Source organism: Fusarium solani (assembly GCF_023522795.1).
Source record: "Fusarium solani strain SB1 chromosome Unknown bctg00000002, whole genome shotgun sequence".
NCBI lineage: Eukaryota > Fungi > Ascomycota > Sordariomycetes > Hypocreales > Nectriaceae > Fusarium > Fusarium solani.
The window spans coordinates 4,830,074-4,852,876 of NW_027072155.1; the positions used below are offsets into that span (position 1 = coordinate 4,830,074).

The 22,803-nt window shown below is 50.7% G+C and overlaps 10 protein-coding genes across 10 annotated transcripts; 4 read left to right on the forward strand and 6 right to left on the reverse strand.

Annotated features, from left to right (window-relative positions):
* Nucleotides 1-404: 404 nt before the first annotated feature.
* On the forward strand, nucleotides 405-2,442 carry MRS44_005485 (uncharacterized protein; the record flags this gene model as incomplete). Its single annotated transcript, XM_046283138.2, has 3 exons — nucleotides 405-521; nucleotides 578-1,477; nucleotides 1,528-2,442. 3 exons carry the CDS (start codon nucleotides 405-407, stop codon nucleotides 2,440-2,442), a joined length of 1,932 nt encoding a protein of 643 aa, XP_046123810.2.
* A 276-nt stretch (nucleotides 2,443-2,718) lies between these two features.
* Nucleotides 2,719-4,923, reverse strand: MRS44_005486 (uncharacterized protein; the record flags this gene model as incomplete). The annotated part of the gene is made up of 1 exon (XM_046283137.2): nucleotides 2,719-4,923. One exon carries the CDS (start codon nucleotides 4,921-4,923, stop codon nucleotides 2,719-2,721), a length of 2,205 nt encoding a protein of 734 aa, XP_046123809.2.
* A 134-nt stretch (nucleotides 4,924-5,057) lies between these two features.
* On the reverse strand, nucleotides 5,058-6,002 carry MRS44_005487 (uncharacterized protein; the record flags this gene model as incomplete). Its single annotated transcript, XM_046284441.2, has 1 exon — nucleotides 5,058-6,002. One exon carries the CDS (start codon nucleotides 6,000-6,002, stop codon nucleotides 5,058-5,060), a length of 945 nt encoding a protein of 314 aa, XP_046123808.2.
* Nucleotides 6,003-7,590: 1,588 nt separating this feature from the next.
* On the forward strand, nucleotides 7,591-9,158 carry MRS44_005488 (uncharacterized protein; the record flags this gene model as incomplete). The annotated part of the gene is made up of 5 exons (XM_065622630.1): nucleotides 7,591-7,673; nucleotides 7,723-8,015; nucleotides 8,057-8,286; nucleotides 8,342-8,718; nucleotides 8,771-9,158. 5 exons carry the CDS (start codon nucleotides 7,591-7,593, stop codon nucleotides 9,156-9,158), a joined length of 1,371 nt encoding a protein of 456 aa, XP_065478702.1.
* A 511-nt stretch (nucleotides 9,159-9,669) lies between these two features.
* MRS44_005489 (uncharacterized protein) lies at nucleotides 9,670-10,391 on the reverse strand (the record flags this gene model as incomplete). Its single annotated transcript, XM_046278025.2, has 2 exons — nucleotides 9,670-10,070; nucleotides 10,118-10,391. The coding sequence occupies 2 exons, from the start codon at nucleotides 10,389-10,391 to the stop codon at nucleotides 9,670-9,672; spliced, it is 675 nt and encodes a 224-aa protein (XP_046123806.1).
* Nucleotides 10,392-10,744: 353 nt separating this feature from the next.
* Nucleotides 10,745-12,583, reverse strand: MRS44_005490 (uncharacterized protein; the record flags this gene model as incomplete). Its single annotated transcript, XM_046278024.2, has 1 exon — nucleotides 10,745-12,583. The coding sequence occupies one exon, from the start codon at nucleotides 12,581-12,583 to the stop codon at nucleotides 10,745-10,747; it is 1,839 nt and encodes a 612-aa protein (XP_046123805.2).
* Nucleotides 12,584-12,870: 287 nt separating this feature from the next.
* MRS44_005491 (uncharacterized protein) lies at nucleotides 12,871-13,642 on the forward strand (the record flags this gene model as incomplete). Its single annotated transcript, XM_046279814.2, has 2 exons — nucleotides 12,871-13,023; nucleotides 13,082-13,642. 2 exons carry the CDS (start codon nucleotides 12,871-12,873, stop codon nucleotides 13,640-13,642), a joined length of 714 nt encoding a protein of 237 aa, XP_046123804.2.
* A 396-nt stretch (nucleotides 13,643-14,038) lies between these two features.
* MRS44_005492 (uncharacterized protein) lies at nucleotides 14,039-15,207 on the reverse strand (the record flags this gene model as incomplete). Its single annotated transcript, XM_046271890.2, has 3 exons — nucleotides 14,039-14,764; nucleotides 14,820-15,104; nucleotides 15,163-15,207. The coding sequence occupies 3 exons, from the start codon at nucleotides 15,205-15,207 to the stop codon at nucleotides 14,039-14,041; spliced, it is 1,056 nt and encodes a 351-aa protein (XP_046123803.2).
* Nucleotides 15,208-16,958: 1,751 nt separating this feature from the next.
* Nucleotides 16,959-19,145, forward strand: MRS44_005493 (uncharacterized protein; the record flags this gene model as incomplete). The annotated part of the gene is made up of 1 exon (XM_046283136.2): nucleotides 16,959-19,145. The coding sequence occupies one exon, from the start codon at nucleotides 16,959-16,961 to the stop codon at nucleotides 19,143-19,145; it is 2,187 nt and encodes a 728-aa protein (XP_046123802.2).
* Nucleotides 19,146-19,178: 33 nt separating this feature from the next.
* On the reverse strand, nucleotides 19,179-21,143 carry MRS44_005494 (uncharacterized protein; the record flags this gene model as incomplete). The annotated part of the gene is made up of 6 exons (XM_065622631.1): nucleotides 19,179-19,434; nucleotides 19,484-19,679; nucleotides 19,728-20,343; nucleotides 20,395-20,852; nucleotides 20,904-20,977; nucleotides 21,136-21,143. 6 exons carry the CDS (start codon nucleotides 21,141-21,143, stop codon nucleotides 19,179-19,181), a joined length of 1,608 nt encoding a protein of 535 aa, XP_065478703.1.
* Nucleotides 21,144-22,803: the final 1,660 nt, after the last annotated feature.

Sequence of the window (22,803 nt, forward strand, 5' to 3'; positions counted from 1 at the left end):
AGTGACATCTTCTCAACGCCGAAGCTCAGCTTGTGTCTCTTGATCAAAGATCAACTTGTGACCCAGGATGAGCCCACGGGGTTGGCCTCTCGGACAAACGAACAACGAACGTTTCGGGCCAAATTTCGGGTCAAACGGACCAGTTGCCCCTGTTTCTCACCCAAAAACTCATCTTGTCACTGACCATTAGTGTTTACAACATGGGCCGAGATGAACCCATCTAGCAATGATCTCGGACAAGCAAACGCCGATCCAGCAAGGGCCTCGGGCGAGTAAACAACGAGTTAGCATTGATACCAACTCGAATATATATAGATACATATGGTCAGCAACTCTTCAAGCTATAGCCCACTTCCAGACAAGGAGACCTTCTTCGGAACATCTTTGATCACCTGGATTTTGTCATGTTGCTTCTTGCATCGCTCTTTTCCGTTATTCAGGTCGCCACGGCCCTGAGCCTTACCGTCGGCTCGTCCGGCGGTAATGCTTCCAGCCAGCTGTTGTACGGCCTACTCTACGAGGTTAGTTGGCAGCGCGTCAAACCGAGCGAAGTTCAACTGTTAAAACAAGCATCTAGGACATCTATCACTCTGGAGACGGCGGTCTCTATGGCGAATTGCTTCGAAACCGGGCTTTCCAGGGCTCCGGAAGAGGCAGAAGAGCAAGCTATGATCGAAACACGAATTTTTGGAATCCTGTCGGGGGAGTCAATCTTTCCATCGATCAATCCGAGCCTCGTCTTTCGTCCAGCCTTGGATACCACCTGCGAATGGACGTCCCAGAAGGCACGACGGGCACCGTTGGCTTTTACAATGACGGCTTCTGGGGCTTCAGCGTTGACGCGGCCAAGCGCTACATCGCCAGTATGTACGTCAGAGGAGACTACAATGGTGAGGTGGAATGTTATTTCAAAAACACCATCTCTGGCCAAAAGCTCTCGTCCTCCAAGATGAAGCTGAACCAGAAGGCCTCGGATGGATGGAAACAGAGCTCAACACCGACATTCAAACCCACCATCACGGCCGGAAATGGAAATAATACCTTTTACTTCACCTTTGACGGTAGTCAGCTTGCTGGCAAGAGCATCTACTTCAACCTCTTCAGTCTTTTCAAACAAACATACAAGAATCGTATCAACGGTCTTCGCGAAGATTTGATGGTTAGTCTCGAAGGTTTGAACACGAAATGGATCCGTCTCCCTGGAGGAAACAACATGGAAGGTCTCCGACTCGGCGAGCACTGGAAGTGGAACCAAACCATTGGGAACCTGAAGGACCGCCCCGGAATGCTGGGTGTCTGGGGGGACATCAACACAGATGGGTTCGGACTCCTGGAACAGATGCAGATGGCGCAGGATTTGGGTCTTACTGTCATTCTTGGAGTGCACGCTGGGTTGTATCTCAACGGCAACGTGGTTCCCCAGAACCAAATGCAACCCTACATCGACATGACGCTGAATGAACTGGAGTTTCTCACTGTAGGTTCCCTGTCCGTATCAGAATGCACCCCCACTAACAAGATGTATAGGGTGACAAGTTTACCACATACGGAGCCAAGAGGGCCGCCTTGGGATACCCGGCTCCGTTCAAGGTGGAATGGGTAGAGATCGGCAATGAAGACTACCTCAACAATGGTCGCTCGTCTTATTATTCCTACCGCTTCATGGCCGTGTACAATGCCATTCGGGGAAAATATCCAAACATGAACATCATTTCTAGCATCAACCCATCTCCATCGCCCGACAAGGGGAGTGGAGGCATGGTGGATCTCCACATTTACGACAATGAGCGTCACTTTGTCAGCCTCTACAACACATTCGATCAGGCAAGTCGGGACTATCCCGTCTTTGTGGCCGAATACGCCGCCATCCGAGCTGGCACGGGAACGGGAGCGGAAATAGGAGCTCAGACGTTTGGAATGGCGTGCGCCGAGGCCATCTTTTTGCTTGGATGCGAACGAAACTCTGACATTATTGTCGGCTCGGCCTACGGCGCCTTGATCAAGCACTATGACGAAGAACCCAACACTGTCGCCGTCATCAAGCACACTGCTACCGAAGTGTTGTACACCATGAGCTACTACGTGCAGAAACTCTTTGCCGACTACATGGGCACGGAAACGCTTCCCGTGACAGCCACAGAGGGTAGTGTTGGGCCAACGTATTGGTCTGCCACAAAGGGCAGCGAGGGTACCGTTCTGAAGCTCGTCAACTACAACGGCCCGACGGGTGAAGCCGGTGCAGTCAAGGTGACTGTCAAAGGGTCAAGCGCCAGTACGGCAAAGCTTACACTTCTGTCTGCTCCCAGCTCTACCAGTGTTAACAACCTGCCTTCAATGGGTGGAGAGGCTAGCCAGATTACTGTCAAGACCATCAGTGGTCAGAACGGCGTCTTCTCTGTAGCCTTCACCAAGGCTTATGAGATTGCTATTCTGACTGTGTAGGGGATGAGTGCAGTAACCAGATTTGTAGGATGCGCCTCTTGTACAGTTAGCATCCGAAAGTAGATAGATCGAGACATAAGCAGCTAACTGGGCATCGACCGGCAATTTAAATGGTAACGGAGCTGTAGTGAGATGAATTGATGTACAACGTGTGTTGATAGAACGTGGCATTAAATAGCAATCAGGGGTCTTGAAATGTGAGACTTGTTCTCTGTTCCATGGAGAGAGTGAGCTGTTCTTTATATCTGAGAGCACTGCTCAAGGTGCACAAAAGTGCTACCGTACCTCAAATCTCCTAACTTGCGCTTTACCAGAGTCTAGATAATCTTTAGCCTCTCCATGAGATAACCCTACAACGCAGCATGTCGAGACGTGGACCTGATGGCTGAGATCCAGCCCTGGCCTAAGAATCATCAATGCCCTGCTGCCCTTGATTACGCAAACACGATCTCCAACCTGAGCCCCTTTTCGGGATATGCCAATATAACCAGAGCCAGTCGTGAAGAAGGCTAGACCGCGACAGCCACAGAGCTCTTCGATTGTCTGCCACTTGATGCTGTCATCAGACCTCCACTTTCCTGTATCTGTTAGATCTTGGTACCATTCGGATAGCCAGAATAGCGTCTCTTGATCATATGGTGTACAAGATGGTGATGCGAATAGCCCCACTAAAGAGGACGCGAACGACTGTGCAGAATCTGTGCTGACGCCGAATAACCGAAAGACTCTGGCAGTGTCTCTTGGTGTCGTATAAACATCTCTTCTTTCAAGCGTTTGGTTCAAAATCCGGAACACGCACGTCACCATGCGAAGGCCTGTCGCGTCCAAGGGCTCATATGCTCCATAACCGCCCCTGGCGAGAATTCGAAACATGGCCTGTAGTGAAGAAATCCCAGTAGGATAAGCTGACCGCCTCGTTACGAATTCCTGCAGGAAGTCAAAGTTGGGCATTGAAAATGCACCATCATAATCGCAATTTTCGGTTTGTGTAATGATATCCAGTTCAACGCCGCTCACGAAGAGGGACATTCCGATAACCGAAGCATCTTCAGTATCTTTGGGGAATACTTGTTCACTCGCTGATCCTTTGCAGATAAGTCGGCCATCTGCTCCCCCAGAGCTCGAAGCTGAAGGGTAGTTTGGAACCCAAGAAGGCATCTCTGGGCTCATCTGCGCTGCTGAGGATCCGGAGAAAGTTATAAAGTCCAGCTCATCGAAATCCAGATCTCCATCCCGCCAGGCCCCGAGCCAGTTGGCGACATAGTCGCAATACAGAGCAGCAACTGACGTCTTCTCACTATAGTCGGGGATTATTGAAATGCGAGTTACTCCGAGTAGCCCATAAATATGATCCTTTGGGTCAGTTGCAAGCAGGCGTCGTCCTCCCAAAACTGAAAGATACCAATCCGGCTCTCGATGAGCTTTATCTCGACTGGCCTCCATTTTGCCCGTCTCGGCGTAGGTTTGAAGCATGATCCAGGGAGGACTGTACTGTGTTGCCAGCGCGGCCCAGGCCGCCCCAGAAACAAAGTCGGGTTTCATCGTGCCTCGAGCTTGTAATAGCATATTTAACTGGCTTGCTTGCTCCGCGACATAGGCAATCTTGTGCCATTCCAAAGCTTTTCGTCCACATACAACTCTCACTCGCTTTGCAAGAACGATTTCTTGGAAGACCCAAGTACGATGCCAATAGCCGAGATTGGTGAACTCGTATATAGCTTCCCATCGAGCGTTGCTCCAAGACTCTTCTTGTTCAGCCGACCGGGCGTCGCACAGAGATGGATGGCGAAGTATCCATCTCAAATCTGAAATGTCGCGCTCTTGTTCCGCCCATTCCAAATATAGCATCTCGATTGTGTCCATGGCGCAGGACAAGCTGCCACTCTCGGGGCCCAGCCAGGACATTACAAGCTCAGCACACGAGAATATCGTTCCCATTAAAGGGACCTGACTGCTTTTCTCCTCGACGTCGTCTTGGTTGATACAGAGAGCGTCAGCCCAGAGGAAGAGTTGGTGTGGTCTTTCGTGGGGGAAAGCATCGACCCAGTGCTGATACACATGACGGAGAGCATATGCCAAGTTTCCTTTGATGGAGACGACTTTACCGTTGAGCGTGATCTGTTCCGTTTCTGTTGATGTTCCCCAAGCATAGGAAAGAGCTGTAAAGCGAGGATTGTCGTCAAGCGAGACAACGGATAGCCTCCAACAGGCTTCAGAGCCCGTTCCATCGTTCTCGAGTAGCCGGATCTCTGATCTTGAGGCATTTAGTCTCTCATAGATTAATCCAACCGTTAGGACCCGGTTGTCGTCATCGGGCATGGCGAGCTTTGTAACTGGAACTGAGCCTGTTCTAGGATGAAACATTGACATCTCGTGCAAACAAGCTGTTACGGGAGAGGGTGAAAGTGTGCGGGGTTTGGCGCCGCCAGAGTTGGCCACAAATGCATTTAGTTGAGATGCGGCTGAGGAGGCGTTGTCCATGGTGTTCTAGACTCTCATGGTAAGCACACAACTAAGCCTCTTTAAGATGTTGAACAGCTAGCTTTGTTGTACAGGCACGTTCCGCTCTGCAATTTGATAGCTTTTCAACATGATTTCGATGTCTAGTCAATTTCTTAGTTGGACTTTACCAAATCCTCAATGGTCTTGTCAAAAGCTTCAGGCTCTCTTCCCAGAAGCTGCCCCAAAGTCTCTGTTACCGCCTCTGTCTCTCCGGCTCGAATAGCCTCCCACGCGGTAGCCCATGTTATCGCGAGTTCCTTAGATCCAAATCTCCCAACAACCTGCGTCTGCACGGCGTACTCGTCCACGCTGACTTGTCTAATCCGTACTTTTTGATTCAAAGCTTTTGACAAAACCTGAACGGTTTCGGCCAGTGACCATGACCGCGGTCCCGTGAGAGTGACGACTTTGTTTGTGTACTTGAAGGTTGACAGCGATTCGGCATACGAAGCGATAAGCCGCGCACTTGCTTCTCCCAGTTCATCTCGCTTCACCCAGCTTATGCCAGGCCCTGTTCCATCGTGGGGAATGAGAATCTCAGAGGAAGGGCTCTTTATGTCGAAAAAGGCAGTGTAGATGGGGAAGGATTCACTGTAAAGACCTTCGCGGATGCTGGTCCACGAGAAACCAGGGTCTTTGCGAGCGAGTGCCTTGAGATGAGCCTCGCTGTCGAGATGCGCTCCCATCACCTCTGCCTTCGTGGTTTCCTTATCCAGGGATGCAAAGCCAAGGGAGGAGTAGAATATGTGCTTGACCCCAGCCTTGTGAGCGGCATCAATTGCTTTAGTTTGGACTTTGGTCCTATACTGGTGAACGTGGCTCGGATACGAAATGAGGAATAGGACATCGAGTCCGTTGAAAGCAGACTCGAGATCCTCAGGGCTCGATTCGTATGAAGCTCGACGAGTGGTAACCCCATCCTTGACGTAACTCTGGGGTACTTTTTCAGGGAATCGATTGATTAGGGTGACCCGATTATTTGGAAAGATTGATAAGAGGTGGGAATATGTGCTTGTCCCAAGCGCCCCGGATGCGGGGAAGATGCCGATCTGCGTCATTGCTGGAGATATCTATTGCTGCTTCTGCTGGGTTTTGAGGTTGCAAAGATGTGATGGGAGAAAGAGGGGAAGGTTTGATCTTTTGAGGAGCCAAGAGGTGAAATAATGCAACTATTCTGACTAATGCACCCAAAGATGACGTGATGTTAAGACCGATATCACCGTCGTCTATGAGGCAATGAATAGACCTTCACCAAAGTGTAGGGTGGCACGTCGTGGCAAGATCGGGTGAATTTGTAAGCTGAGTATTTATTTGTAGCTGGAAAGTCAAAATAATGGTGTCCTTGGGCAATACCTGAACTGCTAGTTGAGTATGCTATCAAGAGCAACATCAAGTAACTGAGGCATGGTTAAAGCGAGATATTTAAATACGGATCTTTGCTCATTTTGAAGCATTTACTGTGAGTGAGCTAGAACCATTACAGCCTCCCAGGGTTCCCCATGCCGGAACCAGGTGGTTAGGTGCTGCCGTCATCTACAGACAACGATCGCCCTCGAAATAAGAATCCTGGTAATTACTTTGCCCTTTTTAACACATCTCGCCTGAAATATCGTATGTTTACATTTTCTGAGTCGGTCAGGTAATTGAAAGTTGATGCTGTCTGGCTTCACTCGGATCACTCCCGACTCCAATGCCGTTAGTGTCATGCACCAGTCGATTAATTAAACCCCTAGACAAAGCAAGTCAGATGAAGGGAACGCGATGACGTTGCCCCTCACTCCCATTGACGGATAAACCTGGCCACGGCTCAGAACTACCGACCTGCCAATCATGGCTTAGACACTCGCGTCAACTTTATATGATGTGGTCCAACAGCCAAGATCTTGGCCAAACTCCAAAGCTTCCAGAAGCCTTATCGTGTTCCATAACAGGGAAGACCATCAAGGTCCGGGGCTCCGGCGTGCTCGGGCTTCAACGTTTGTCCGTAGGGCAGCGCAAGTGCCGGGTCGTTGGGAAATTAAAGGGGCCACTTGGCAAAGCTTAATGCTGAAACTCTATGTGGTTATGCTGGCCCGGCACTACCGGACAACAGGCTAATAAGGCACAAAAGTTTGTTAAATAAAGGATTAAAGGATCATCGCTGTCCAATCTCGGGTGCAGAGTGGGATGGAACTGTTGACAAGAGGCCAATTGCCCACGGGGCCTTTCAGTGCCAAGCCAGAATGGTGCGTTTATTGGACAAGCATCACAAGCACAACCATCTAGAACCGGAAAGAGCCGTCGGTTCAAAAGTCCGTGTCCTCTCTCCAGGTTCTATCCCGCATACCCACGGGACCCTTTCGATGTTGCCAAGCTTGCCGTGCAAGGGTCTCATCCTAGCTAGTTACTTGAATGACACACGCCACCACGAACTCTCTTGAACAAATCTAGCTCATACGGAACTCAAATCATCATTCTTTGGTCCCGATCCTGGTCAGTGCCGGCCCGTCGGTGACTATATCTGCGGAGGACTTCCCCCTCATGGTAATGCTCCGTCCTCAGCATCAAGCATCGTCACTCATTCGCTTTTGCGTAGTCACTCATTTGTTTGTGCATAGTCACTCTTTTGATCTTTTGATATAATTGGTTACTTGATACTTTATCATCATGCGTTCTCCTCTCGTCCTTGGAACGGCGGCTTTGGCCACTGCTGCCTCTGCTGCGCCTAACTACATCTTTTATTTTGACCAGTCAGTTTTTACCGTTGCCTCGACGAATTTCATTCTAATATCTCTCTAGGTGGCATACGGCCAACCTTCCCGACAAGTCTCAGACAGCTGGTGTCACCCACGTCATCACCGCCTTTGCCAACTCTTCGCTCTTTGCTGCCGAGCCCGCTGGAAAGTATGAGCCTTTCAAGCCTCTCGACGAGATCCGTGTCCTCTTCGACGATGGCACCAAGGTCTGCATGGCTATTGGTGGCTGGGCCGACACTGCTGGCTTCAGCGCGGGAGCCAAGACCGACAAGACGCGCAAGAGATACGCCAGGAACGTCGCAGACACCCTAGCCAGACTTGGATACGATTGTGTCGGTATGTATTACCACCTGGGTGTTTGGACAGACGGCTAATAGACCAAGATATCGACTGGGAGTACCCTGCCGGCAACGGTGAGGATTACAAGCGTATCCCCAACTCCAAGAAGGTCGACGAGATCAAGAGCTACCCCAAGCTCTTGAAGGAGATCAAGAACGCTATTGGCGACAAGGAGCTCTCCATTGCCGTTCCTGGTCTTGAGCGGGATATGATTGCCTACACTCATGAGCAGGTTCCCAAGATCAACGCTGTTGTCGATTACGTCAACGTGAGTACCTGGAGGATGCAGAATATGTTTAAAGCGATTTCTAACTGTTCAACAGATCATGTCTTATGATCTCATGAACCGCCGTGATAGCGTCACCACCCACCACTCCTCTTACGAGGGAACCGCCAAGGCCGTCGACGCCTACATCTCCCGCGGCTTCCAGCCCAGCAAGCTCAACATTGGATTCGCCTTTTACGCCAAGTGGTTCACCACCAAGGCGGGCGTCCAGTGCACCGAACCCACCGGATGCCCTACCGAGCTCCTCGAGGCTGCGGATGGAAGCGACACTGGCAAGTCTGGCACCATTACCTTTGAAAAGGCCAACTTTGTCGAGGCGCCTAAGAACTTGACTGTTTCGCCTGATGGTTCTTGTGGAGCTGGTACCTCTTTCAAGTGTGGTGAGGTTACTTGCTGCAGTCAGTTTGGTTTCTGGTGAGTCAACTTCTGTGTACCTATATCGATGGTTTTCTGACGTGTGATATAGTGGCAACTCTACTGCTCACTGCAGCACTGGCTGCCAGTCCGCTTATGGCCGATGCGAGGGTATCGACATCTCGGGTTCTTTCCTCACTGCCATGGAGAACGGCAAGACTGATACCGCTGCTGGCGGTCAGTGGTACTGGGATGCCACCACCTCTCTGTACTGGACCTGGGACACCGCCGACCTGATCACCCAGAAGATCAACGGTCTGGTCCCCACCAAGGGTCTCGGTGGTATCTTTGCCTGGAGTCTTGCTCAGGACAGCCAGGACTGGAGCCGTCTTACCGCTATGCGCGAGGGATTCAACACGCTCTCTGGACAAAGCTCTGGACGTTCCAAGGCTTCTCACTTTAAGAAGCACCAGGGTCACTACGGCCACCCCAGCTATTAAGCGAGGATTTGCAGGGAAGTCGGAGCATGGGTGGCATGAACCTCTTTGTCCCCGGACGAAAGGATAGGCCTGCGAGGTATCATTGGTAGCGCCCTTGGTCGGCTACCCTCAGTTCCTGGCGAGCCAGCTCTTCCTTAGATGAAAGGTGCTGAACTGAGAATTTCCTTAATAGTAGAATAGACTATTCTGGCGACTCCTGCCATAATGCTCACCTTGATAACTTCCTTACTCTGCTTGTTGAGATTATGTGCTAGCCTAGGTAGCTAAGGAAAAGTTTCGTGATATTAGTTACTTGATGATGGGGGAGATAGTAAAGGTATGGGTTTGATGTATCGGTGCCATAGTACACGTGGTAATTGGGTTTATTGCTCTGTAAAACGTAGTAGTGTCTCTGACCAGTCCAGCGCCTCGAGCGTCTGGAGCACCATGTGAACGGGCTCCAATGAAGCTGACGAGCAGCGCGTGGACGAATACCGCCCTGCTGACTGCAATGAAAATCATTTCAAATTCATCACTTGAGAAGCTTCCACGAGGCTGTCTCGGACCAGATCCGGGCATACCACTGGTGCAGCTCCTCCATCCACGGGGGCATGGGGCCCTTGATACCAGGGATTTTGCCCTCGCTGGAGAAGAGGCAGCTCCTGAGCCTCAGCTCAACCTCTTCCCGCTGCTTGTCAATGGTGGCACTGATCGTGAAAAGGCCGTCAGAAGGTCGCACAGCGTGGTTACGAGGCGAGTCACCGCAGCGGACGGTGATAGCTGTGGGTGTCTTTTCAACAACCTCAAAGTGGTCGGTGATTTTAGTTCCCTTATCGTAGGTGCTCTCGGCGAGCTGCTCATTATCCCAGAGCTGTTCCTCAGTCTCGGGACCTCTCCACTTGTACTCGAGGTACTTGCGCTGAACAGCGTAGCCTAATCAAGTCAATCAGCAGTTATCTCAAGATGAGCGGGTTACTCACCCCAGCCACTCCACAGACCGCGGCAGAACTCGAGAGCTAGATCGCCATCCTTCTGGAGAAGCTCGGGACGGATCTTGCTGAAGGGAATACGCTTGATGCACACATCTTGAGTGGCGGGATTGCGGTTGGGGTTGTGGTTCTTGTAGATGCGGGCAGACCAGATGGGATCATTGGGCGGGAGCGGGGAGATGACGGGGTTCTTGGCGGCGAGATAAGCGGCGGCGGTGGAGGTGCCGAGGAGGGAAGTGAAGACGGCCTTGCGAATGATGCCCATTGTGAAGATTATACACTTGATAGAAAGGGAGTATACGGATATGGTTATGAGACTCAATCGAGGCTCGAGATCTTGAAACTCAAAAGACGCGTCTCTCCCTCGGCCAAGTCCCCGAACTTGGTTTGGGCGGTTCAGCGGGATAAACGTCGGTCGGCACTCCCCACAAAAAAAGCGCAGACGAAAAAAGAGGCTGGAATAAATCGGGGCTGGGAACAGCCACTTGCGTGTTTCCTGGGTCTTTGATACGACCAATTGATACCTCGGCCAATGCCGATACCACCTAAGAAACGAGGTTATCGCCGCTTTGTAATCTTGCCTTGGAGCTTGGTATCTTATCGCAGCTTGTCAGATCATTAGATTAACAGAACTGTTCTTCCCATGCTTCCAAAGCATGATGCCATATCCCATGTCTCTCCGACTAGTCCCTCGCGTTGTTCCCACACGCGCCTAATAATTCCCATTGCCTCTGAAATCGGTCCCATATTTTTCAACGGCTCAGTCGCTTCGTAAATGTCGCAAACAGCGCATTCCTGCTCTTTCGTGACCAAACAGCCAGTCACGCAGAAAGGCCAAGCCAAAGCGAGCAGCCAACTTGGGGAAGGCAGGTTCTTGAGTAGCTCGAGATTCTTTGAGACAATCTCTCGTATTTCGCTGCTTCCTGGTTGCCAGCCTGAGAGAACCACGAGAAGGTAGAGTCTCGCGGAATTGGCCCAAATGCGAGTGACAATGTTGTGATCAATGGACTGCCCTCGCTGTGGATTAAACATGGAAAAGATGCCGTCCTTGTTGCGTGCATTCTCATTGTTGGAACCAGATAACTTTTCTAGGTCATTATCCAGATCTTGAGTGATTCTGCTGGCACGCTGAATCAAGTCCATCAACGAAAATGCACCGCTCTTCTTGGCATTTTTCTTCCATAAATCAAGCTCGACAATGTCTGTGATGGATAGAAAAATCCAATTTTCGCAGCCCACGATATGCTTCAGGTTGAGATGGGGCTTTTCTCGAGTGCCCAGCACCCTCTCATGGTGCTCCCGAAGACGAGGCAACTGTCCTAGTGCCGTGCTGGCGATAATGTCGGCGATTATGACAGCCGCACTGAAGAACCGGAATGCTGTTTGCGACGCTTCAAATCTGTGCGCTTCTTTCGTGGAGAGTGCCGACTTTGATTTTGAGACGACTTCTTCCACATCAGACGGTATCTTCCAGATGTCGTCGTCAAGGTCTGGTGATGAGAGGAATTGCTCAAAAAGAACGGTTGCCGCATAGAGATGAACGCTCCAACTTGAAGAAGAGCCTGTCATGGTCTCAAAGTTGAGAAGCAACATGATGTCGCCCAACAGATGAGTGCTCTGCAAAAGGTTGCCCGTGACACCGCAGCGGCTTATCGCTTCAACCCTCTGCTGCATGCCCTTGACTGCAAGATCAGATTGACTCTGTACCTGTTGCCAAGTATGCGATGAACACACTCTGTGGCCAGGGCCTGGAAAGATGGGCACAACTGAGAGAAAGTATGTTGCCAGGCTGATTACCAACTGGCATGATTCCGTGTTTCTCATGGCAAAGACCAGAAGCCAGCTACGGCCCCCTTCAAGAAAGGTCGGACGGTAGAAGGGATTGAGAAGGGGGAATATGTAGTCCGTGTAAGCTGTGACAAAGCGTAAATCCTGCTCGTTTTGGATATCCAGCGGTTCTGATCCGGAGCCGAAGAAAGCATGAGTTGGATCGTCCCTTTGTGAAGTATCTCTCGAGCTCTCCGCCGTAGAGGATGTATTAAATGGCAGGTTCCGAGTCTGAGTAGTAGTGTCTGTATCTGAAAGCTGATGGTCCGTTGTTTGGTCTACCGTGATTGACTCTTGAATACTGGTCGCGGAGTGCTCATCTCGGCTGGGGGATAAGGAAGGCGGATTGCTCGGACTTGACGGACCATGCCCCTCGATCTCTCTAGTGATCTTCTGGATCATACGTCTGCCTCGACGTTCCTTTGCATTGCGTTTGACCTGAGCTTTGAGGCGCTGGGCCATCTCGCGCTGCTTGTCCCTGTTGTCCATCCATACCGGCTTGTCGTCGCTGTAGAGACATGATAGCTCGAGGGTCTCGCAATTCTGGCATCTCGGTAGTGATTCATCGCATTTCTTATGTCGGATTCGACAGATCCAGCAACTGGCTGCTGTCTTTACTGCGGGAGGCATTGTTGTAAAGAAGTATGATCGAGCAGCCCCTTGACTTGAGTCTCCGCGCGGAGATGATTCCGGGCGGGAGAAATTCGTTTGAGAGCCACGTGAGCACGCAATTCCCGCCCAACTTGGTTTCCGCGCGGGGTTGTTACACCGCGCAAGTCGGATCTCATGAGCCCATTTGCAGCCGGTATTAATAAACAGGTACTTATAAATAGGTATTCAATCGTCGTCCTCTGGAATCGGCTCATTTATTCCTTCACCTTTCTTTCGTACCTAGTCGCCATTCCTAGAACCCGATCATGCCAGGATCGAAGGTCCTCGTCCTTGGAGGTACTGGCCCTGCAGGCATTTGCCTCTTGCGCGAGCTCATTCATCGCAATCATGAGGTTGTTGCGTTTGCAAGAAACCCCCAAAAGATCCCCGAAGATGTTTCTTCTAGCCCATTAATCGAGGTTGATTTACCCACGTATCCTGGCTGCAAGTGTGTACCCAAGCTAACCCCAGTCCCAGGTAATCGAGGGACAGCTCGATGACGCCGAAGCCCTTTCCGCGGCAGTCTCCAAGAGCTACGTCGTGGTATCACTTCTCGGGCCTAACATCAGTAGCTGGAAGCAGGATCCAAGCCTCTTGGCCGACTTCTATAGACACTCTCTTTTCCCCTCAATGCGTCAGCACAGCGTGAAACGCGTCTATGCCATGGGAACCCTTTCCATCGTCCGCCCAGAAGATTCTCGCAGTTTGCTTCGATATGGTATCGTCACATTCGTGCGTCTTGTCGCAGGCAGAGCCTATCGCACCATCATCAACATCAGCCAAGCGTTTGAGGAGGATGCAAAGGATTTGGACTGGACGATATTTCGCATCGCCGGTATCCCTGGAGAATATGATCATGAGAGCTGGAAGAGGGATAGAGAGGATGGCAAGGCTTTTGTGGGTTGGGTTGCTGAGACGGGCTGGACCATGTCGCAGAAGCGAGGAGCACTGGCAAGGTGGCTTGTGGATGCTGTCGAAGGAGGATTGACAGACTGGATCGGCAAGATGCCCGCCGTGAGTAAATTGGCGGGTAGCTGAGACCATCCAACCCTCTTTCACATTCTTCTGGCTTCGGATGGCATTGTTTGGGCGATCTTCACTTCCAAGGAAGTCTAGAGGTGTTGTTGATACTGATTTGTCTTGCTTCGTCACTTATAATTTCTCAGCTTTAATACTTCTTGATCGTTTTCAACCCTTTCATCGTTTACCATCATTGGCTCGCTCTTCTCCTCGAAGATACAAACAGCGCCGAGTACAATAGCATATAGAGAGGCGTCAAAAATAAGAGGGAATACAGTGTCACAGAGAGAGTCAAGGTCAATATTTATGCTCTCACAGATTGAAGCATCATCCATTTCCGCAACGGACACTCCTTTTAAGCCTTCGTCGCCACTAAACTAAGAATATCAAATGGCCATCGCTATCTGCATTGCTCTACGGGCGCTCCCCTTTCTTGTTAAACTTGACAACCTCTCCAGTGAGCAGTGCGTGCTGCAGCGCCCGACCAATGTTCATAACCATCATTCCACCTTCGATCGGCAGAGGAACCGGCTTGTCCTTGAGGACCGACTCGGTGAACTCGTTGGCCTCGACGGCGAAGGCGTCCTCGAACCTCTGCCAGTACTCAGGCTGAACCTCATGTCGGATTCCCAGTCGATCGGCAAGGACCACGTTGTTGGCCTTGGGAACCACGTTGACAGACAGCTTGCCTGTCTTTCCAGTGATTTCGGTGCACACGTCATGGCCATGCGCCTGGGTTCGCGAGCAGTAGAAGTAAGCAATCTTGCCTCCCCAGAACTCAACGACACCGACAGCGTTGTCAACATCAGATAACTCCTTCAGCTCAGGGTGATGTTGAAGTGTGCCAGCTGCCCAACAGGCCTTTGGAAGAGGGTTTCCAAGGTACCAAAGCGACAGGTCGATATCATGGATAGCGCAGTCGACGAAAATGCCTCCGTTTCGGGCTGCATATCGGACAAAGAATCCCGTCTCGTCGAGAAGATCGCAGGTGTTGGAGCGGACCATGAAAGGCTCTCCAATGGCCTTGTCGTTGTAGATCTTGGAGGCAGCATCGCGATAAGAAGCATCAAAGCGCCGGGAGAAACCAGCCATGACCTTGAGGTGAGGGTTCGCCTTGGCGGCGTCGACGACAGTTTGGGCCTGTCGGAATGGTCAGTATCAGGGCAAGACGTTGACGCGCTCGAAAAAGTCGTACCTCTGCCATGTCCGTGCTAAGTGGCTTCTCGCAAAGGACGTGAAGGCCCTTCGAGATGGCTGCAAGAGATTGACTAGCGTGCACATCGGTGCTGGTGGAAACCCAAACGGCCTGGAGTCCAGCATGGTTGAGCATGTCGTTGTAGTCGCTGTAAACAGCGATACCAAATTCCTTGTACTCGGCATTCTCATTTGCCCACTCAACCTCATGAGGCGTAGAACTACACACAGCAACAACTTTAGCATGAGGAACTCGGTACAAGAGCGTGTGGACATGTCGCTTGCCCTGTGGATGTGTTAGAACTGTTCTCCAAGCGACTTCGAGTAAAAGAACAACTACTGACCATACGACCAAGGCCGACAACAGCAATATTGAGTGGCTGAGACATGATTCCTTGAGTGAAGGTGTGTGAAGAAGAGGTTGAGTTCTCTTGAAGATGCCGGCTTGAGGATGACTGAGGAGGTGCTAGTTGTCTCTGCTTGACTGGGAGTCTCTGCCTTTTTTATAGTTGTCTCTCCTCTCCATGTCCTTTGCTTATGCAAATATCATCGCGGATAGACTTGCCTTGTGAAATGTTTCCAGGGTTACTGAAGGTCAACGAGATGTACAACGCACGCCGTGTAAGTGGATGAGGAGGATGAGATATTACTTTATTTGGTAGGTATCGGCGATTGGAGATTTCGGGACTTGCCTCTTTGGGTAATTCTTCGGTACCAGGTTCCATATCAAGTAATCCTGGAGGAAACATCAACAATACCACACGTCTCAGTCCAAGATGATAGCCCGAATATGGCAATTCGCGCAAAGTTTCTTTATTGGGATTGTTAAATAGCTATTAGAAAAAGTCTTGAGAGTTATTATCAGTGAGGCAGCATGGGACAGCTCAGGGGAAGATGTATGTCTGTGGAGAAGGCTGATCATGAGACCAGTTTGATGGTCGCAGAGCCAAGGATTGCTTGCTGACATTGCCTGAAAGCACAAAGAGAGGAAATAAAAGTCTTGAGGTGAGAATTTGCGGGGTGCAGGACTACGGCTCGGCCACAATAAAATGCCATAGGTCAGACATGATTACCGCTGCTTAGCAGTTACTGACCCATGACACCTGAGAAACTCGTAAGGATCATCCAGACAGATTTTTGACTGATAGGCAGACTTAGATAGTTCTAAGAACAACTAGTCACCTATATTCGCACGTACTGGTGGTCATTCTCGAAAGCATATATGGATCGAGAACGGTGGCTTGGTCAGATTCGCAGCCAACAATGCCCGGGCTATTTATCATAGCCCTGCCTCCTTATGTAACCATCCACGCTGGATACTTAGCTTTGTCACTTCACTAGAGACGCCGAGACTTCTTCTGAAACACAGGTTCTCACTGGCTTTGCCCCACTGGCTCTTTTTGACACTACATGTGATTACATTCAAAACGCCACTCAAATTTGAGATCATTCGTATTGCTTCCTACTCTGTACAGTCTTTTACCTCTGGAAGGTATCTGGGTACGTGTTCGTTTATTCCTAGACCCTGTTGTGCTCGTGGATCTAGAGTGAAACCACCCCGAACCATCTTCTCATTGGCGGTCCAACTCCCAAGAGGCCTGTTGAGTGAGGTTTTCCCAGTTAAAAAAAACGAGATAAAATATTGACATGAGTCAAGAAGGTTTCTATGTAATTGTAAACCTACGAATCTCATCGGAGTCATTATCGTGCGACTTTCTCCTGTGACGTTTTCCAAGGCTTGGCGCTATTAGTCTGTTGCGTCATCATCGACCACCAAGAAAAATAAGATTGCAAAAGCCAAGCAACGCCGAGCTTTGCCTAGAAGCTTGTCCGAATGCCTCAAGCTTATCGGGCCCTCGTAATTGGTCCGTCTTGTTTCCAGCAGAGAGTCCAAGCGCGTGGAATCAGGGTTATCGATCCCGGCGTCTCTTGGGAGGGACGTGGTGCATTGCTTTGGCTCGTTTTCAAGAGTTTGGGGTCTTGGCGCTCAGAAATGTTGACGTACGCGGGCTTGGTATGAGGGCATCTTTCGTTTTGGCTGTGGCTGGCACCGGCATTTTATAATCGCCCTAGCCCTCAACACTTGCCTTGGGCATTATCTCCTCTTCAAATTCATACGTGTTTATCGAGTGCACTTTCAATGGCAGAAAGGAGGGACTCACCCAACTCCTTTGCGGGCCACCCAGTCCGCTCCTCAACCCACGTCCAATACCTCAACGACAAGGAGATTGACGATTTTCTCGACGAGCTCGACCACAATGGGGATGGTTACATCAACTACGAAGAAGTCGAGAGGAAGCTCGACGAAACCCATCATGAACTCGTTCCCAAGCCGAGTTCCCACCACGTTATCCGGCGCGACCACGATGGCGAAGACGACCGTGCTCGACATGCTTTTTTGAGGGGTATCATGGGCTCCGATACTGAGCGCATTCCGAGGAACGACTTTGCCAAGCTGGTTCGCCAGTGGAGGATCCCATCCCTACAACAGGCCAAGAAGGAGGAGGAGGATGAAAAGAGCTACATCAAGCGGCTGCCGGGGTGGCGGAGGATTCGCTCGTACTGGGCAGTCCACGGCCCAGAGATTGTCTTTATCGGTCTCGTCATCTCTTTGCAATGCGCTTTTGGCGTATGGCAGCTGGTCAAGTACCAAACAACTCCACAATATCGAGCTGCTTTCGGCTGGGGCGTCGTCATGGCCAAGACATGCGCCGGAGCTCTATATCCGACCTTCTTCTTTCTCATACTCAGCATGTCGCGTTACTTTTCCACATGGCTACGCAGGTCGTATCACATCTCGCGTTTCCTCAACTGGGACCTGTCTCAGAAGTTTCACATCCGCATCTCCTGCGTTGCCATCCTTCTCGCGACATTGCACGCGCTTGGCCATCTGACAGGCTCTTTTGTGCACGGCAGCGACCGAGCGAACGAACAAGAGGTTGCCGACGTCCTTGGGCCTGATATGGTGCCCCGTCCTTATATCGAATATGTTCGATCACTGCCTGGCTTTACTGGAATCACGGCTCTTGGCCTGTTTTACCTGCTGTCAATCTTGAGCATCCCTCAAGTCCGCAGGTGGAACTACGAGATCTTCCAACTGGGCCACTTGCTGATGTTCCCGATTATCGGTCTCATGATGGCACATGGAACTGCTGCATTGCTTCAATGGCCCATGTTTGGCTACTTTCTCGCCTTCCCGACGCTTCTAGTCATTGTTGAGCGAATCGTGCGAGTGTTTCTAGGATTTCATCGCATAAACGCCACCATGAAGGTTTTGGACAAGGAAACTGTCGAAATCACGGCTGTCATTCCGAGTGAGCGCCTCTGGAAGTACAAGGCGGGCCAGTATGTCTTCCTCCAAGTACCACAGATCAGCTTCTTTCAGTGGCATCCCTTTACGGTTTCTTTCTGTCGCGGTCAGAAGATGATGCTGCATATCAAGACTGATGGTAACTGGACGGGGAGACTGCGTCAGCTGGGAGGTGAATCAGGCGAGTGCGATATTGAGATTGGAATCAATGGACCGTTTGGTGCCCCGGCACAGCGGTTCTATGACTTCAGCCATTCCATCATTATTGGTGCTGGTATTGGGGTCACTCCCTTCTCGGGTATCCTCGCTGATCTCCAATACAACGATGATCTGGACCACGGCGGCCCGGGTGATGATGCACCACGCGGCCGCCATGATTCGGATGCCACGATCAACGACACCTCGAGCCAGCCAGATCAACGCACTGTCCAAGCAGACGTGTTGAATGAAGGCAACAAGCCCCAGGCTGAGAAATCGCACACATTCTCAGAAGACTATCGCCGCGTGGACTTTCATTGGATGGTTCGTGACCGAAACTACCTCCGATGGTTTTCCGATCTGCTCAACGACGTCTCGCGGAGCCAGGAGTGGCATCGTGAGCACGAGATACACCCACACCTCGATATCCGCATCAACACCCATATCACAGCAAAGCGCAAGGATATCTCTACTCATGTCTACCGCTGGTTACTTGAGATGCACCGTACCGATGAACATCCTGCCTCTCCTCTAACCGGTCTCCTGAATCCCACTCACTTTGGTCGTCCGGATTTTGAGAAGATTCTTGATGAGCACTATGAGGAGATGCTCAAGTTCCGGGCCAGCAAGCGAATGCAAGAAAGAGAAAAGACTGGCGAGTCGAATGAGGAGGACGAAGAGTTGAAAGTCGGCGTCTTTTACTGTGGCGCACCGGTTGTCGGTGAAATCCTGGCAGTCAAATGCCGTGAACTCTCTACAAGAGGACGTCAAGACGGAAGCAAGCTAGAGTATCACTTTATGATTGAAGTATTCGGTTGAGTTGAGGATTAATATTATTATGCTACACATTGCTTAATCTAATGCCCGCAGTGCCTTTGGTACTGGCCACGCTTGACAATCCTTGAACATCTGCACGATGCCTTTCAAAGCATCCCGTTCCCACGGGTCTGTAAAGTAGTTGCCGTATAACTGAATTGCAAGGGTTGCATTCACTAAAGCTGGTGGTGTTTCCAGGTGTTGGACGGCGGTACTGCAGACGTCCAGTACCAGTGACCTCACGTCACCTTCGGCTCTCCGGTAAGCTGCACGGGCATCTGCATCACCTCGTCTGCGATGGGTTAGTGGCGAGAAAGAGAAGATCCGGAAAGAATCCTTACCCAAGGAATGGCGATTCAGCAACCAGAATCATCTTGGCCATCATCATATGTTGCATGCCCGTGAGGGCAATATTTGATGCGTACCATATCGTCGGAAACACCTCTCCTTTCGTCCTGTCCGGGGGTCGGGAAAGGATAGGGGCAAATCGCCCCACAACATATTGGTCGAGATATCTCTCCTGCTCCTTCAGCCTCTCTATTGAAAGTCAGTATATCGTAGCAGATTTGGTGAAATAAAACTCACGCCAACCAGTTTCAGATTTGTCCTCAAAGAGCCACTTTGTGACCTGGCTGGTGTGGAAGATGAGCTTATTCGCTGGCGAGATATCTGCCCACTCAGCTGGTGGCTCTACCATCTGTGGTGAGTACCCCCGTCGAAGAGCGTAGTAGACCTCCTGTCTCAACGCTATCCAATACGACGCGTTCAAAAGCTCTCGGTGGTGAACCAAGTCATCCGAAGTCAGACTTCGAAGCACAGCATTGAGGATCGCCAGGAAGTTGACTCGTTCGTCCGCAGGTGCATCGGCGGTGCTATCATCGTCCTCTTCATCGTCCATTTCCTCAAACTGGCGCAATACCACAGCCGTTGTCACGATCAACTCGCGTGCCTCCCCGTCCCTAGTCGTGTGAAACTCTTTGAGCACGGGAATGCATTTTAGCATGTACTCGACGGCGGCTCCTGGGGTAAGGTTTGGCAAGTGTTGGCCACGGTAGACTATTCCCCGAGGTGTCTTGAAGGTGGCGACGCGACACATGCGGCGTGTGGAAACGGCAAAGATTGCGTTGAGAAGAGGGGGGTATTTCCGGGCACGTTCGGGGACGAGAAGTTGGAAGAGTCTTTGGGGGTCAACTAGATCGAACTACAGCCCGGTCAGTACGCGCTCTTAGACCAGAAGGTCGTATCCAGTTACCCAGTGTGAGAGCTCCTCGACGTAGTATCGGAGAAGGCAAGCTTCTTGCACGCCATCCAACGGTCGATCCTGGTCTTGTGGTGGTTCAAGGCTGTGAAGTATTCCGCCCCAAGAAGGACCTCGCTGTGACAACACTGGCAAATGTTGGGTAGGCACATGTCGATAGTTTGATGGGTTTGAATGTGAAAGGTGCTCAACACTTGACGGCGATGGTATCATGCCATCCGAGCCTGCAGAATGGAGGATGGTAGAACTTCCAGGGGTTGTTGGTGAGGCTGCCGTGGCAAGAGGTTCATGTGATAACACCGTTGGTGCCTCCGCTTGGATGTGCACCAGATCTCTCCCGTCGTCGATGGGGAAGTTATCTCCATGGGTGGGGGGTGAGGTCAAACGCGCATTGGTATCTCTTTCTGCAGCGATCCTCCGGGCTGGACGTTTCGGTCCAGTATGGAGTCTAACTATGCATATATATCAGCATTGAGTAACAGAAAGGTGGCAATCAGTCTCACATTCTTTTGCACTGCTATTGACCCAGTTTTGTGTCTCGGGAAACTGCGCGTCGTATTTGGCAGAAGAGCCATGTCTGAAGGGTCGTTTCCGTCCTGGACGGATACACTGGAGTCCCTTTGTTCGACACCGATTGCATTGAGGTATATCATCGTCACCTAGGTGGTACAACACAGTAAGACACCGTCAACCATCTCAAATGCCAAGCGGGCAGTCAGGAGATCGGCTGCATACAGGGGCATGCTTACATTTAAGGTGCTTCCCTATCTCAAACAACCCGCATTAGTCAGCCGGCCTACACTGGACCACAGCCTATCGCTCATACCTTTGCACTCCGAACAGGGGTTTTTTAAAGAGGGCATGCCGTTACGCACCCGTGGCTCGGTTCTTGCTGTCGCAGTGTGATAGACAGAGGCTGAAGAATGTAGCAAGACTCGGCGAAAGTGGACCGTGGCACCTTCCCCAGGCCCACTCTGTGCGGGGTAAACGCGAGCTTCCTCGGCCAAAGTTGCTAAAAATTGCAACGGAAGGAAGTAATCCCGAGCTCGTGACCTGCCGATGTAGGGTAGGTAGGTCAAGAGGATGGTCAATGTTAGGGATAGGACCACGAGTTTAGGCTCGAAACTTAGATATTAGTATTGAATAAAGGCTCTATGTAGTTTAAATATTAATTGGTTTTTCGTATCTTATTTCTTAAATAGATATGAATAGTTGTGCTGAAAAGAGACCAAACGCACAGATTCCATTTCCAAGCCACAGCAAGATCTATACCTTCCAATCCACCACTCCAGTAGAATCGAGTCTCCAATGGAAGAACACACTCAAATAACCATGAGTATGGGGCTCAGAAGTAATTATCTCCAAGAACTTAATAGCCCAGTATAGGTCGTCTAATCAAGGTAAACAACGAACAAGCTACACGGCTTGCACACGCCTGCGTCTGTTGCTCTCACAAGGTGCAGAATGGCGAACCATGTGCCAAGGGAGAAAGAAGTAGACATAACACTGAGACAATGGGGACAAAAGTCATGGCGCGGATTAGTTGAACGTCATGACTGTTGCAGCATCACCTAAGCAATCAATTCCTCAGACAGACGCTATCAACACGTTCTCACTATGCTGAGGGGACAACCATCCATGTTGACTACGATCACGTTGAAGAAGAAAACGCCTCTAAGTGAGAGCAAGTTTGACTTCAAGTAAGTCAGATTACAAGAGGAGGTGCATCGCGTAAAATATGCGATCCCAACGATGATATACCTGAGCAGAACATGGAGTGAACAATGTCACTGTAATTCCACTCCGCATCGACAATCAATTTCGGTCCTTATTGAGAGAAAAAGAGGCCTCGCCGTAGACAAGAGACTTCCATGGGGGGACATGTCGACGACGCGTTTCTGCCATCCCACTGCTGTCGTCTTTCCAATTCCAAGCACTGACCTGAGGTCTGCCCCGATCTCGTTGCTTGACGATTAAATTTGTAATTCGCAAAGCTGAACGGCTCAACGACCTATTGCGCCGTTACAGCACTCGAATTAAGGTTATTGGATCCATCCGTATGGGTCGAGCGATACAAGTCTGGACTGATCTAGCGAATGATGCAACCAGAGGATCCTCTGTTCGTCATTGTTGCAGTGAACCTGGAATATCGGATAGAGTGGGATATGCTGCAATTGGAACCGTCTTTCCAAAATCGATCGGAAGAGCCGAAGTGAGGGGAATGCGTGTCTTGTGTATTCCCTGGCCCCCCTTTTCGGTGAGCGCGGCTGAAGGATTCCTCGGCAAAGTCGCAATTCTGGCAAACACACCGAGAACTTTAACCTGTCAGATCTTGGAGAGCAAGGTCAAGCATTACGAGATGATTGTAGTCAATTCAAGGCCTGCAGGAAAGTGGAGGGACCG